The 17,268-nt window shown below is 36.5% G+C and overlaps 1 protein-coding gene across 2 annotated transcripts in view; it reads left to right on the top strand.

Moving 5' to 3' along the window:
- Positions 1-17,268, top strand: part of NRF1 (nuclear respiratory factor 1) — a 130,595-nt gene that overhangs the window by 36,141 nt on the left and 77,186 nt on the right. For both annotated transcript variants that reach the window (XM_051962834.1, XM_051962833.1), the window contains exons 3-4: positions 9,201-9,315; positions 16,379-16,505. In XM_051962834.1, the coding sequence (XP_051818794.1) occupies positions 9,201-9,315; positions 16,379-16,505 (242 nt within the window). The remainder of the gene's footprint in view (positions 1-9,200; positions 9,316-16,378; positions 16,506-17,268) is intronic.

Genomic DNA, 17,268 nt, shown 5'->3' with positions numbered 1-17,268 from the left:
TTGCAACCTGAGAGCCCTCAATTTGGGGGTTTACGGGGGGGGGGGGGTTGTTATATATAGCTCATGGGATTCCTATGGCAATCTTTGCTTTCAGTCATTGAACATGGGGCAGAGTGGAAAGAAGACTGACCTAAGCATCAGAATACCCAGATTCTGTTATCTGGATTATTAATTAGACAATTCACAGCAAAAACTTCATTTCTTCATCTGTAAAATGAGGAGTTAAAGTAGATTTCTAATGTCCTCACTAGTTCTAAAGTGAGGTTCCCTTACAAGAACCTGTTTTCTTTTGGCATATGTTATTCCTCGCATGAAACTCTACTGAAGTAGAATAGTAGAGTAAATAGCATATGGACTTAGAGATGCCAGAAGCCTTGGGTTCAAATCCTGTCTTTTACATTTCTTACTTATTGGAGTGTAAACAAGTCTTTAACCTCTCTGATCTTCCTCTTCTGGAGATATTAGTTAATTTCTGTGCCTACTCTTTAGGGCTATTGTGAAGAAAGGAAAGGTCTATAAATCAGTTGTTAAACATCCAGTTAACAGTGGTCATAATGTGTTAGTGGTGGTGGTGATAATTATGAGGAGGAGGAGGAGGAAAAAAAGGAGAAGGAAGAGGAGAAGGTGGAGGAGATTTAGTTGAATCTAGAATACGTGCAACAGTGGAAATGTTATTGTAATAAACATTTTGTCCAGGAATAGCTGGGTATTAAGTAAGACCATCCCAAAGCTAAGATTTCAGAGCTCCAAGGCTGAAAAGGCATAAAGGTAATATCTATTTATTGCCTCACCAAAGCCATTATATAAACAAAATTTCCAAGTCAAGTAATTTTATAGAAACAATCCTCCAATTTCCCCATGATCTGAGCCTTTGAGGAAAAGGAGGTTGTTGATAGACATCCTGAAATGGATTTTGATAATTAGTGATGATGGCATGAAGTTTCTGAGGGTGATAATTGTAGAACATTGGAAAATAATAATTGACATTTATATTGGATTTTTAAGTTTTGCAAAGTGCTTTACATAAATTGATTCTCACAATCCTGAGTAGAATTCTTCATTTTAGAGGTAAGAAAAAGAAGGTTAAGAAGGTCATGTAGCTAATAAGGATCAAAAGTGTAAACTAGGCCTTCTAGATTCCAAGTCCAACAGTGTATCCAGCATATAACATTGCCTTTCCTCTATGAAGGAGATTTTGCTAACTTCTTTACCAGGAATTAGCCTCCAACTTAATGATTATTTTACAAGTGAGATGTAAAGGCTGGTTCCTGGGCAGGTGACTAGGTGGGATGGCTTTACAAGGCCCTCTCAGCTTTATGGTTTTATGACAACATGACCAGATGACTCCATATACTTAACTTAGTCTGAAGTTAATAGTAACTTGAGTGTCATTTAAGATATTATATAAACAAATGGTCGGCCTAGAAGTATATTTATAAACAGTAGAATTTTAGAACTTGAAGGGACCTTAGATATTTCTGCCTTTACAAAACTTAGAAGCTAGAAGTCTGAAGAGGTGAGATGAATTGTCTAAAGTGTTAAAAACTTGTAATGGTATATGTCAACCAGATTAGAAACCAGGATTCCTGGCTCCTGAGGATTAGTGATACTGCTCCCACTGGTTCTTCCATCCTTCTTCCTGATTACTTTGGACCACTCCGTTTTTGCTGGCTCATCATCCATGTTCTGCTCTTTAACTGGACTTATTCTCTTTTTGTTATGCATCCTCTCTCAGTAATGTCATCAGTTTCCATGCATTCACTTATCTCTCTGGAGATGACTTGTAGATTCCTATAGCCAGCCCTCCTGCATCACCAATTAACTTTCTCGTTGGATGTTCTATATACATCTCAAATTCAGTAAGTCCCAAACAGAACTCCTTATCTTTTCCCACAAACTGACCTCTCTTTCTAGCTCTTCTTTTGCTGGGTGCCTCACCCTTCCCCCTTTGTTTCCACGTCTGGTACCCTCCTCAACTCTTCACTCTCTCCTCCCAGACCCAGCTGGTTCCGCCATGTTATCACTGCCTTTCTGGACTTTTGTAATAGCCTCCTGCTTCACTTCCTTACCTTAGGTGTCTCTCTTTTCCAATCTATCCTCTGCCCAAGCGCCCAATTCCTAAAGCACCAGACTGTTATTTCTTGTTTTAAAAGCTCCAGTGACTTCCTCTTGCTTCTAGGAAAAAAGCAGATTCCTCTGTTTATCATTTACAGTTTTTTACAGTAGAGCTGCTGGCAGCCTTTCTAGGCTGTATGGTAGCACATTCTTTTCCTTCTTACCCTTTCTGGGGCCCAGCCAAACTCATTTGCTACTTCTTATTTGCCTCCAGGCCTTTGTTCAGGCCATCTCTCACAGGCTACCTCCTACAGGAGACCTTATTCCTTCAGATATTAGTCCCTCAACCAGGTACTCTTTACTCCCCGTTTCTTACTGGTCTTCACGGACAGGAAGGTGGCACAGTTTCTAGGCTTGGAATCAGGAAGACTCGACATCTTTATGGGTTCAAATCCAGCCTTAGACACGAGCAGTGGGGCCCTGGGCATGCCTGTCTGCCTCAGTTTCCTCATCTGTAAAATGAGCTGGAGAAGGAAATGGCGAAACATTGCAGTACCTTTTGTCAGGAAAACCCCAGGTGGAGTTACAGAAAGTCATACATAGCTGAGCAGCAATCACCATGGATCTGCCTCCTATTTCTCCCAGTGAGATAGGGAATTTTGAGGATGGGAACTTTTTCTTTTTTGTGTTAATATCTCCAACACCGAATGCAGTGCCTAATAATGATTTACTAAATAAATACCTATGAATTGATTGAGTTCTTCTGTCTTATTGCCTTTCTGAGAAAAGAAGGTTCAGTAAAGCTTTGTTAGTAAGAACATAATGCAGATTGTACATGAGAGAAGCACAGACTGAATCATAAATTATGATGGAAAAATTCCACCATTTTAATAGGACTGCTTAATAGTGTGCAGTGAGTTTTCCAAATGATCAGTTTTATTTACCTGATACCAAGAATTCTTTGATATTATAGGTAATTAAAGTGAAAAATGTTTACATTTGGAATTTAAAATGAAAAATTAGTGAAATCCTTCCACTTTCCAGGAGAGGGCATGCCAACATTATAAATCTATATTCTAGATGGGATTCATCTCTATTGATTTTGGGGACAGGAGTTGACACTTTTTAAGAACAAGGATTTTATCCATCCACATTTCTTGCATTCTAATAGAATTGTTAAGACTATAGGAAACTAAAGACCATATAATTAAACCTCATTTTATATATGAAGAAGCTGAGGCCCAGAAAAAAATGAATTGTCTATACATGATCACATGACTAATTAGTAACAGACTTAGGATCAGAATTCAACATTCTCAATATCCTTTCCTTAGCTTTTTCTACTACTTCAATTTACCCTTTGCAAATTCTGTTTCTTTCTGATTTTCATGTAACTTCTAATTACAATTAATTCAGTTTCATATGCTAATTAGTCTTTAGGTAGCATGATTAAAATTAAAATCTGCAAAGAAAACTTTTTTTTAAGCCACCAAGGTTAATGTTCTTTCCAGCTTTGTGATTTTATTTGATCCAAAAGATTCAAACTCATGCTCTTGAATTGTTTACTAGAAGACAAGAAAAATAATTGTTATTTATTTTCCTTAAAATAAAAAATGAGTAGTATCATAGTTTATGATAAACAGATGGAGACATAAAGAACCCACATAATTTAAAACATTATGAATCCCTTAAAAACCAATTTTTTATATTTCTGACAATTTTTTTTTTGTTTGTTTGAGAAATGACTGGTTTAGATATTGGTCTCTTTTCATCCACATATATACAAAAGTCTGAAATAAGTCAAACTTAATGAAGTTTCAGTACTTAGTGCATCTGTTATCTATGTAGTTAACCAGGAGTTGTGTGTGTGTATAGTAGGAGTGGGCAAAAGCAGTGCACAAGGCAAGAGAGGAAGTATTCTTAAAACTTGAGTATTGGTGGTGCTTACATGTAAATTTGGCCACATAGGAAGTTGTACATCAATCATAAAACTTGAAGATACATCAAGATACCATCCTATTAGTAAGGTGAATGCTTAAAAACTTAAGTTAGATATCTTTCTTTAAATATTTACTTGGTGGGAGATACTCCACACTCTTTCAGGAGTTCACCACAATTAAAAGTCAAGAAAATTTTTGCTTTCATTGGCACCTATTCCCTCATTTGACCTTCTTAGCATGAAAATGAGTGTTCTCAGAAAGATTATTTGCGTATTTGTTATCTTTGTATTCACCATACTGAACAACTTAGAACATCCTTTTTTCTTTCATTTTGTCATTGTTAGAGTCCTTTTTCTGCATTCGTCATTTCTCCCCATATATCCTTTTTCAAAAGTGTAATTACCAATAGTAAAAGTTTAGCATCAAACACTCATATAGCTTATAAGCAAGGGATTACTCCTATGTCATACTCCCATTAATTATCCTCTCCTATTATCACATTTTCTCATCTTCCAAAATGGAGGATTATTGATTAGCATTCATCTATTCACAGGCATTCATATTAGATCCTTTCACATTCATTTTCTTAAGGGAAAATCCTGTTTTAGACAGAAATATATATTTGCTTTTGCTCAGTTCCACACCCTTAAAGTTCTTCTGCAGGATATGTATACTAGAAAGAGAATTCTTCTTTATTTTGTAAACTTTAAAGTCCATGGATAAAACAGTTACCAATCACAAATGATAGAAGAAAGTATGTAGATCTAGTGGCATCCAGCCTTTTCTTGTTGGCACATTAAATTTTATAAAAGTAGGCTTTGCAACCCAAAGGCCTAAAAGAGGACTAAAATAGATGATCGGGATTTTTTAAAAGCAACCTTGACATTCTTTTATCATGGTGATTACTCCCAAAGAGCCTTTGACCTTGAGTCAGTCATCAAGCTTTTGTTAAGCCCCTGTTATGTGTGCCCAGCATTGTTCTAGGTACTGGGGATAAAAAGACAGAAATGAAATTACTCCTGTCCTCAAGAAGTTTTTAGTCCAGTGGGGAAAAAGGGATAGAAAATATTGGTCAATGAATCTATTGGAGAAGCATTTAAAACGTATTTACTGTATGCTCTTTGTGCTAAGTGCTGCATGTGTTTATACCTACATGAGCAAAATAGAAGCAAGAGAGATGGGGAAGAGACTAAGCAGCAGAGGAAAATCAGAAGGGCTTTGTGGAGGAAGTAGCACCAGAACTGACTCTTGAAGAAAAGGAACAGTACTAAGGGACAGGAGGGGAGGGAGAGGGGAGGAGGGGGACGGAGGGAGGAGTTCCCTGTAATACTTAAGTCTCATGCGTGTCATGTACACTTCTCCCCTTCCCTCAATCTTTCATGCTTCCTGGGGGCAAAAACAGGGAGTAGAGCCAGCAGCAGAACTGGTGATTGGCTGGCATTCACCAGAGTGCTTCTCCTAGTGGAATCCTCCAGGTCTCCCTTGTTTTGAGGACACATTAGGAATCCTGTCATTTTTAAGGAACCCTGGTGAATCCTCAGTAATCCAAATGTGGATTAAGAACCAAAGTTAGATGCTAAGTGAAATGAGCAGAACTAGGAGATCATTATACACTTCGACAACGATATTGGATGAGGATGTATTCTGATGGGAGTGGATTTCTTTGACAAAGAGATCTAACTGAGATTCAATTGATAAATGATGGAAGAAGCAGCTACACCCAAAGAAAGAACACTGGGAAACGAATGTGAACTATCTGCATTTTTGTTTTTCTTCCCGGGTTATTTTTACCTTCTGGATCCAATTCTCCCTGTGCAACAAGAGAACTGTTCGGTTCTGCAAACATATACTGTATCTAGGATATACTGCAACATATCTAACATATATAGGACTGCTTGACATCTAGGGGAGGGGGTGGAGGGAGGGAGGGGAAAAATCGGAACAGAAATGAGTGCAAGGGATAATGTTGTAAAAAAAAAATTGCCCTGGCATGGATTCTGTCAATATAAAGTTATTATTAAATAAAATAAAATAAAATATATATATAAAAAAAAAAAGAACCAAAGTTAGCATTCCCCAGTAGAGAAGTGGTCAAAGGACTTCAAGGTATCTATGAGTGCCTGAAAGAATACCTGCAAGAAGAAGAAATATAAATACTATCAATGTAGGAGGAATTGTGGAATGATAAGCACACTAATACACTATTGGTGAAGCTGTGAAATAATATGACTGTTTTGGAAAGCAATTTGGAATTCTGCAAATAAAGTGACTAAATTATTTCATGCCCTTGGAACCAAAGATTACATTAGTGGGCTTATACCCCAAGGAGCCCCATCAATTAGAAGAAAGTCCTCATATACTCTAAAATACTCATGGCAGTATTTTTTTGTGATAGATAAGAATTGGAAGCAAATAAATGCTCATCGATTGGGGAATGGTTAAACAAATTATGGCACATGAAATATTACTGTGCTACAAGAAATGCTATATAGAGGAAAGTATGAAAAGATATCCATGAATCGATGGTGAATGAAGTCATCAGAGCTAAGAAAACAATTCACAGTGACAACAACAATGTAAATGGAAAGAACAAAGACACATCAAAAAATCAAAAAGTAAATGTAGCAAAATTATAAAAAAAAAGGAAGATTCATATGAAGAAATGGGTAAATGGAAGGTCCATGGATTTTTCAGATTGCACATGTTTTTGGACTTTTTCAGTCAGCTGTGCCAAATTTTTTTTTTTCTAAAAATATTATTATAAAGCATGACTCTCTAGGAGAGGGAGAGAAGATGGGGAGAACTATGATAACATCAAAAACAGAAATTATCAATAAGAACTTGTTTTTTAAAAAAGCCAAGGTTGGATATCAGTGTTCTGTGATCAGTATTCTCTCAGGTAATTATTAAATTAGATTTAAAAGATGCTAAGGATGATGATTTTAGCATTTCAGATAGTGTAGCATTCTGCTTTGGAAGTATCTCCTTTTTGGCAATCACTCAGGGGATCTGCTAGTATGCTTTTTTTGTTGAGTCCTAATGTACTTTCTAAAATTGGAGTAAGCCATGAGTTTAGTGCTTCCCATGCCTCTAAAATGCTATTTATTAATGTGGAATTTTTTTTTTCTCTTGCTGGATGTTTGAGGTTGATTAGAGAGATAAAATAAGTTATTACTTTATGACTTACCTCCTTCTCTCTTATATTACATTATGTTTATGGGAGTCCCATTAATAGATACTCTCAATAACAGGGAAATAGTTCAAATGAATGTTGAAAGTACTTCAGTGGAATCATCTCTTGCTTAGAAAAGATGATATAAAACTTTTGATTTTTAGGGAAACTGTTTTAAATAGCTATAAACAGATATCCTAAACAATATATCTGTGAAAGCATGTAAGTTAACACACTTTTGATCTTAGTTGTTTGCAGAGTCCATAAATATGTTTGTTTTCAATGTTTATGAAAGGAAATATCCTTGGCCAATTGGAAACCCAAGAACCAGGACTTCATGTTATAATTTTTCTGAAGCTTAGCTTTCACTTTAGGCATAAAATCTTTTCATTCCAGTAACGAGGCAGTCTTGCTTTCTTTGATCGTCTCTCGTTAGGGTTGGGATGATAGTTTTCATCTATTCCAGATTATGTATTTTCTTGCTAGGAATAAAACTTTCATCAGCTGGGCTTTATTGCTACCATCTCCTTTGTTGGCAATATTCCTAGAAAAAGAGGCTGTGATTCAGAGAAAGTTATCTCATTCGACCAGCATGTTTCTCTTAACTTTCTCTCAGATGCTCTGACAACAAGAATTTAATAGTTTTTTGTTGTTGTTCATTTATTTATTTGGTGTCTTAACTGTGTCTGTTTAACTCGGGGGGTAGTATTGGAAGGTATTGGAATGAATAGAAGTGAAAATGAAGTCCATTGCTTTGGGAGGATCTCTTATTGTTTGGCAGTCCAGAATTGGTGTTGTTACAAAATGCATGTGATTATTATAGAAATAGTAGTGGAATCCCATGAGCCTCCTTGAAGACATATGCTTTACAAATACAGATTTGCCTTGGTTATAAGAAAAAAAACTAAGAGCAAAAATCAGATTTAATTGGGCAGATAAATCACTTTATGAAGGAATTTTTTGCAGGATTCTTTTAAAGAGTCTTCACTAGTGCACGTAAAATGCTCCATTTATAAAATTTAATTTTAAGTCAGTGTGCAAAGTATATAGAGTTTATAACATTGCAATTTTTCCTTAAAAAAAGTTTTCTTTGTCATAAAGGTAGCATATAGAAGTCCCAAGATAGCTACATTAACAAGTTACATAAAATTAGTAAATATATTGAAAAATTTGGGGACAACTAGATTACTCAGTGGATAAAGCACAGCTTCTGGAGTCAGGAGGACCTGAATTTAAATCCAGCCTCAGAAACTTAACACTTCTAGCTCTGTGATCTTGGGCAAGTCACTTAATTCCAATTGCCTGACACACAAAAAAGAAAGAAAGAAAAGAAAAAGAAAAAAGAAAAAAAATTGTTATTAACTTGGACATTCTATAGATAAATTAGATACTTGAAGTTATCTGGTGGATTAAGCCTTGGATTTGAAATCAGAAGGCATAGGTTAAAGTTTTGGCTCCTCCATTTAGCAAGCTCTGTGACATTGGACAAGTATTTTAGCCTTTTGAAAATCCAGTTTTCTTATCTACAAAAAGATTGCACAGTCTGCTTTTCAGGTTGGTTATGAAGAAAATACTTTCTAAGCTCTAAAAACTACATAAATGTGGGCTATTAAAGACAATAAGAATGTTTGCAAACAACTTGGGGGGGGGTCATCACTGTAGGTTATTAATTTTCCTGTAATGATTATGTGATCCAAAGTTGCCACAATATTTTTGTGTATAATTATTTCTTTAGGAGACAAGATCATTGAAACAGAGACTTTCAGAGTTTAAAATAGAACTGATTGGGAATACTTAAAAACTTGAGTAGGTTAGCATAGAATCATCTAATATCAGTATTGAAAGGAACCCATATCAGAGTTTAGCCTCCCCCTTTCATTGATAAGGAAACTGAGACTTGGATAGGTTTCTTATCTTTTGGATAAAGTTATTAGGCATATGTTTATTGAAACAAATAGCAATTTCCTTTTGAACTGATCTTAATTTCTGTCTTAATTCCATTCTTAGTTTCAGTTCATGTATTTTGGTTACAGGTCCTGTGGGAATGGCCGCAGCTGCTGCTGTGGCAACAGGAAAGAAACGAAAACGACCCCATGTCTTTGAATCTAATCCTTCCATCCGGAAGAGGCAGCAGACTCGGTTGCTAAGGTGAGACTTTCCTACTTTAGTGGACTGATGATAGATTTAGAAGGTTTAGCAAAGTATTTTAAATTTTTTGAAAGTAGGGCTTATTTTCTTCTTTATATTTGTATAAGTGCCTGGCAGTGGTAAGTACTTCACACAATGCTTGTTGATTAATTGATTGATTAGGCACTTTTAAGAAAATAAGTAGACAGGCTGTTGTTCCTGGAGCACAGGGTTGACACACAAAAAGACTAGAAAAGATGAGTAGGGTCCAGGTTATAAAGCGTTTTAGTGACAAACAGCAGATATTATTGTCCCCATCTTACAAAGAGAGTAAGGTATTTATCTGAGATCATGCAACTCAAGCACCAGAAGCAAGAATTCAGCCCAGGTTTTTCTGCCTGCAAAGCCAGCCACACTGGGCTCCCTGCAGTATTTGAGAGTCTCTGTAAGTATAAGGTCGAAAGATGCAGACTAAAGGATAACGTGGATGATTAGCTTCAGAATATGATTGAATGGCCAGACCCAAAGAGCAGTCCCAGTGAGTGATTCACTATTAGCTCAAGAGACTTGGGTGCCTCAAGGATCTATGTTTGGCCCTGTGTCCAGTTTATCTGCTTTTTGGATTTAAGTATATATAGCATACTTAGGGTTGGCAAAGTACACAAAACGGAGGGATACACAGGATAAAAGGATTCAAGGATCTTCCGGAGCAGTGGGCCACCTCTAATGAGATAAAATGTAATAACGAGAAATGTAAAAAACTTTCAGTAAATCAAAAAACCATTTCCACCAGTATAAGATGGGGGAGGTCTGGCTAGGAGTGATTCATATGGGGGCGGGGAACCCCAACAGCTAAAAGGTTTTTAAAGAAGAGAAAACTCAAGTGCCCCAAAGGCCACAAAAGCAAAAGCTAGACGTGGTACCTGGCCGTAGAGAAGGGATGGTCCTGTTGGTCTCTTCTTGGGTGAGATCACATCCAGACTATTCTGTTAATACCAGGGCCTCGTTTTAGGAATGACTTTAGTCAGGAAGTTGGAAAACTTCTAGAGGAGAGGGTCTGAGAAGTGGAAGGGTCAAGATCATATATTGGTTGAAGGAACTAGAAATGTTTAGCCTGGAGATAAGACTTGGAGGAAGGGAGGTATATCTTAAAGTATTTATGGACTAGAGATTAGATTTATCCTGCTTAGCCCCAGGGAGCAGAACTAAGAACTGTGAACTGACATTGTGAAGAGGCAGATTTGGCTCCTTATAATATATCTCATGATTTTTTATAAAAATGTCATTTAGTGTAAGTAGCTCAATAATTAGCTTTATCCAAAGAAGTAATGGCCTCTTTCAGGAGTGAGCTCTTCATCCCAGGAGGCCTTCAAGTAAAGGCTGGACTACCACTTAATCATTGCATTGAATTTAATTTTTTGAGCAAAGTAGGCAGTTGGGATTAAGTGACTAGCCAAAGTGGCAAGCGTCATACCAGATTTGAATTCTGTCTTCCTGATTTCAGGGCAAGTGCTCTCTCCAATGTGCCACATAGCTGCCCCCATTATTTATATTGTAGAGGACATAGCTATCTGTACAGAGATGGGTTAGCCTAGGTGACCTCCATGGTCCCTTCCCATTCTTAAGATTGGTATATTTTTATAGGAATACTAATATGTTAATACAAGTGTGATGTTTAGGGCCTCTAACCAACAAGATATAAAATACCTGAAGAAGTTCCAGAAAAAAGTAACCAAGCTGATTTCAAGATTTAGAAAATAGGCCTGAAAAGGAAATGCCAAAAAGATGTCAGTTATTTGTTTTGGAGAAGATTGTAAAGGAATTAAATTATATGAAAGGGTATTTCATGTTAAATTTTAATGGAATATCAAGAGACAGTCATTCATCATAAGTGAAAACTGAAAGAAAATAGGCTTTTATTATAATAGAATATATTTATATTTGATCTTGGTTTAAAAACTTTGTAATTCTATTATTAAGGGAATCTAAGGGGTTTCCTTTCTTTAGAAATATTGATATTCTAATAAGCATAGACAATATTAATTTAGGTACAGTCCTATTCTAAGGTAGAGGACTGAACTAGATGACTTTCAGGTTCAACTTGGAAATTATGAGTCTTTGGTTATGAATAGCTTAGAAATGACAGTAAACAATAAAGTTATCTAAATGGTGGACACTACTTCCAACCTTATTCATTGGAGTCATTAGTATCAGATCTCCTAACTGAAGATAAATATATGTTCACTTTGTAACTATACTTTGGCATTATGGTTCTCAGTTCATTTTGACCAACTCTTTGTTACTGCATTTGGATTTTCTTGGCAAAGGTACTAACGTGATTTACCATTTCCTTTTAACCAGATCATTTCACAGGTGAGTAAATTGAGGCAAACAGGATTAAATTATAAATTGAGGCAAACAGGATTAAATTAATTGCCCAGGGTTACACAATTAGTAAGTGTGTAGAGGCCAGCTTTGAACTAAGGAAAAAGTCTTCCTTAGTCCAGGCCCAGCATTCTATCCACTGCTGCCTGTAGATGATTCAACTAGGGTGACAAACCACTGTCCACTAAGCAGTATTACTGTGATTTACTTGCACCATATACTTTCTGATTTGAAATTTATTTTCACACATAATTTGTGATGACTATGAGGAAGTTAAAGGAATAGTAACATCATGCAAGGACTACCACTGCATAATCAAAAGCAGGTTAGCACAAATTTTCCTCCAGTTAGTTTTGTCCAGATAGGATATAATTGTCAGTCCTTCATTGTAAGGAATAGCTAGACAGAGGTCAGAGGCTGTTTAGTGGGAGATAACAACAATCACAAATCAGCAAATCAGCAAATTGCCATGGCAAATTTGAGTTGCGTCCTAGCTGGGCAGGATTGAGGCCAAAGCTAATCACAAATCCATTTAAAGAACAAGACAGTGGAGGAAGGCATTAAGCTATATGTCGTGCGAACAGTGCCGCCAAGCCCTGGATTCTCAGTAAAATGTCATTTGCTCAAAATGAAAAATACAAATAATCTCCACAGGATTTGAATTAAATGTTATGGTGAGGGCCTTTTAGGGCATGGAGTTCAAAGCACTTAATAATATTGTATTTATTTTAGAAATTTAAGTAACATCCATCAGTGACATTGCTGAGTAAATATTTACCTGTGAAATATAATCCAGGGTCTTTCTGTCTAGAAAGGAAGCTTCTGGAAATTACAGCATAAAACAGTTCCTGACAAACGAAGGAGGGTCTTTACAAGTTAACTAAAGCAAATCACAAAAGTATTACAAACATAGTGATATGACTTAAATTAATTTATAAGAATAATGATATTCTAATTAAACTATCAAGGGGTTACTTGATAGTGTTAGATGAAATAATAAAATTTAATTAGAGTAACAAAAAGAAATAGAAGGGATGCCTCAGTCTTCTCTAAACTTTTGACAATATATCCCTAGGGAATATATTGATTGAATTTGATAAGAATTAACAGGAAAATCAGAAAGCACTTTGCTTTAAATTCAGTTTAGACCAATACATTAATCCATAAATCAAAAAGGATACCTAGATCAGATTGGGAATTAGGAATTGGGAAAATAATCTTTTATTAAATATTTCTGATAGAGGTCTGAGATCCAAGCTAGATCGAGAATTTAACACACATATAAGACTAATAACTATTCCCCAAAGGATAAAGGATATGAATAAATTGTTCTTTAAAAAAGGAATTGCAAATTAATAATAACCTTATGAGTATTTGTTTTAAATCACTGATAATAAAAGAAAAACAAATATGAGCAGCTGTTAGATTTTTATCTCACACTCAGCAAATTGATCAGTCAAATAGCAAGCATTCATTAAGCCTATTTAGTATATGTCAGGAGCTATGCTAGGCACTAGGGATACAAAGACAGAAATGGAAGTAGTCTTTGTTTTCAAAAAAGTTGTGTTCTTTGGGAGACATCATGTACATCTATAAGTATTTGCAGAATAAATATATGCAGAGTATATGCAAAATACATACAAGGTAGTTGTAAATTAGTAAGGGATAAAGCAGCAGTTGGGGTAAGGAATAGCATTATAAAAGGTGGTTTGAATTGCCTCTTGAAAAGCATTTGAGCTTCTTTGAGGCAGAGGTGAGGAGGAAATGCTTCTAGCCATGGCAGTGGCCGATATCAAGGTGAGAAGGTGGGAGATGGTGTGCCCTTGGAGAGGAGCGGAGCAAAATGCATTTGTTTGGGTTGTAGAGGTTTGAAAAGGGGGTGGTGTATGATGAAGCTGAAAGGATAGACTGTCCAGGACTGTGAAAGTCAACAAAGAGTTTGTATTTGGTCCTGGAGGCCATTGGAGTTTATTAAGTAAGAAGTCACATAATCAGATCTGTGTTAAGGAATCACTTGGACAAGTGTAAAGGATAGATTAAAGCAAGAAGAAGATCACTTAGGAGGGCATGGAGTAGTCCAGATGAGAGGCTGAGGACTTGAACTCAGGCCATGGCTCTGTGATGGGAGAGAAATGGTCAGATAGTAGGGATGGTGGAGATTTGACCACTACTGGATTTGGCGGATAGGGGGTGAAGGAGGTTTTGGGTATAAGACCAAGATTTCAAATCCAGTGCCATGGAGGGAATGCAGTTTCTCAATTTCTTCCAGCAGTGTCATTTGTGGTTTCTCTCCCCCCCCCCCAAATCAGCAGGATCTAGCCTGGTGAATCTCGGGGGTCTTTCCATCACATTCTCTACCCCTGCAGCCTTCTCTTCTGTTGTTAGGAAACTGATCTCAGCAGCAACATCTTGTCTCTTCTTCTAGCTTGTCTCTTCTTCCAAAGGCCATGGCTATAGAACCTTTCACTGAATGATATGGAACTGCTCCATCATTCCCAGAGGGATGGCCACTCTCTATAGGGTTTCATCTGTTACTTAGATCCAAGTATTTGTTAATCCTTCTCCCATTTCTCCTGTGCCTTATTCTTCCACCCTTCCATCTTCTGACAGAAGTCAGAATTCTCTTCTGTTTCTTTAGATCCGTGTTCTTCTTCATTTTTACACTGAAGCCCTTATTAGAGGCAGTATGTTGTATCGGATTGAAGTACAGAAGTCCTGGCTTAAGGTCAGACCCACCTCAGACACTACATAGTTCTGTGGTCCTGAATGAGACCCTTCAACTTTCATCTTTAAAGTTAGGGCCTCTAAGGTCCCTTCCAGCTCTCACTCTGTGCTCTTTTCACACTCTCCCCCTTTTTAAAAGGAACACTTCATTCTCCCTGATAATCTGAAGAACAGAGAAACATTCCTCAAGCCCTTTTACTTTTCCCTTTTACAGGGGTTCTTGACCTAGGGCCCTTGAGCAAGATTTAAAATGTTTCTGGGATAGCTTATTCAGTACAGTTGGTTTACTTTATAATACTAGATAATTTATACATTTAAAGGCATTATTCTTTTTTTTTTTTTTAAACTTTTTATTGACAGAACCCATGCCAGGGTAATTCTTTACAGCATTATCCCTTGCACTCAATTCTGTTCCGATTTTTCCCCTCCCCCAGATGGCAAGCAGTCCTTTATAGGTTAAATAGGTTACAGTATATCCTAGATACAATATATGTTTGCAGAACCGAACAGTTCTCTTGTTGCACAGGGAGAATTGGATTCAGAAGGTATAAATAACCCGAGAAGAAAAACAGAAATGCAAGCAGTTTATATTCATTTCCCAGTGTTCTTTCTTTGAGTGTAGCTGTTTCTATCCATCTAAAGGCATTATTCTTAAAGGGATTCATAGACTTCACCAGGCTTCCAAGAAGGTCTTTGGCACAAAAAAGTCTGTACCTTGATCAAGCTCAATCACTTGGTCCTGGCAGAAATATAAGCATTGCATATTTTGGGTGGGCCACAGCATATTTTTCCCCGCTCTTTATACCCACTGGAAATGAAAGCCTCTGTCCTTTATTGTTCTTTAGTTTGTCCCCTGGAGAACTGCTATGGCAGACTCCTTTTGGGTGATTTTTTAGCTCTTCTGTTGCTCTTCTCATTTTGGCAGTGCCTTATTATCTCCTAGCACTTCAACAAGGATATCAGTTTTCATTTCCCTTTCTCTAAAAACATTTAACTTTAGTTAAATTACTAATCATAAAATTAAAAAGAAAAAACAACCTTTCTTTTTATTCTTTGACTTTCTCGTCTTCAAGTTTTCCTGCTCCTTGAATCCTCATACTTTTCCTTCTTTTTCTTTTGTCTTTCCTTTCTCTTTTCTTTTTTTATATTTTTTTAAAGTGTTGAAGCAATTAGGGTTAAGTGAATTGGCCATGGTCATACAGTTAGTGTTAAGTGTCTAAGGCTTGTTTTGAACTCAGGTCCTCTTGACTCCAGGTCCAGTGCTCTATCCTCACCCTTTCCTTTTTCTTGTTCTTTCTTTTCCATTTTCTTTTTCTCGTATTCCTTCTCTTAAGGTCTTTCTCCTTTCATCTGTTAACTTTAGTTCATCCCTAATCTCCCCTCCCCAAATTTAATCTTTGATTTTTCATTCCACAATTCAAGAATGCTCTCTGAATCTTTTTTGTAATGTTTTCTTCTTCTTCTATTTCTTCTTCTCTTTTTTGAGTCCTGCTCCTCCTTTTCTTACACAAATCTTCTCTCACCTTAAGTCTGAAGGCTAAAAAGAGACATAAATAATGGGTGTATATTATGCCAGGAAATTAGAAGCAAGTAAATTGAGTTCATTCCATACAGAGCATGGAGAAAACATGTAGAAAGTACATATATAGAAAGGTAATACCTAAGAAAATGTCAGTGGCATTAAGAACAAGAAAAAGGAAAATATACATTAATACTGGTCAGAAAGACACTGTCATAAACATTGTGATGTGATTTACTTTATATGAAGACACACCTTTCTGACAGGCCATTGCTTTTTCAGAATATTTATGTAGATATACTAATCTGAGTCCCAGACCTCATACTTTTTCAATAACATGGTTAATGTTAGAAGAAATTGTACATAATCAAAGTGATCTCAGAGCAAAATGAACATTAGTTGAGTATGTGACATTAACCGTCATCCACTTTGTCCTCTCTTCTCTATCTGATCCAGGAAACTTCGAGCCACTCTAGATGAATATACAACTCGAGTGGGACAGCAAGCTATTGTCCTGTGTATCTCTCCCTCAAAACCTAACCCTGTTTTTAAAGTGTTTGGTGCAGCACCTTTGGAGAATGTGGTAAGCATTTGAAATGAATTGTTGTGTGCTTTTTTTTTCCTTTTAACATTTCAACAAATTATTCAGTGTTTGCTTGAGTAAACACTGAGAAGGATGTGAAGCTGATGAAGAATGGTCCTTCCTCTTGTTGAGGGTTTCATACCTTAGTATGGGGAGTAAGAGCTCTACCCAGCAGCAGCCGGGTGATGGAGTGGGCAGCGTATTAGACCCTGACTAAGGATAATCAACATGGTTCAAATCCTGGCAAAGAAACATCAGAGATTTGGGAACCTGGACCTTACTCAGCCTCTGTTTCTTCTTGAAAGAGTAGAAAGAACTGAGAGATAATAACAAAAGTTCACAACTGGGAGAGTGCTTTATAGTTTACAAAGTAGTTTCTTCCTAACATTGGTCTATGAGGAAGTTAGTATGGAAGTTATCCTTTGTTATGCAGATGAAGAAACTGGAACCTAGAAAGAATAATCGAGTACCCAAACTCCCACAGTTAGATATCAGGTTGGATAATGTGGTCTTCCGTTAGAGCACATTAGAACTCTTACATTATACCTGTCATGTAAGGGAGGGAGTGGGGGGAAGGAGGGAAAAATTTGGAACAGAAAGTTTTGCAAGGGTCAGTGTTGAAAAATTACACATGCATATGTTTTGTAAATAAAAAGCTTTAATTTAAAAAAAGAACTTTTTTTTTTTAATTTAAAAAAAGAACTTAGAGCAAGATTCTAACTACTTTGTCCTTTTAAAAATTAAATTATTATTTATTAAGCAT

Source organism: Antechinus flavipes, chromosome 5, assembly GCF_016432865.1.
Source record: "Antechinus flavipes isolate AdamAnt ecotype Samford, QLD, Australia chromosome 5, AdamAnt_v2, whole genome shotgun sequence".
Classification (NCBI taxonomy): Eukaryota; Metazoa; Chordata; class Mammalia; order Dasyuromorphia; family Dasyuridae; genus Antechinus; species Antechinus flavipes.
This window is presented reverse-complemented; position numbering and strand designations above follow the sequence as displayed.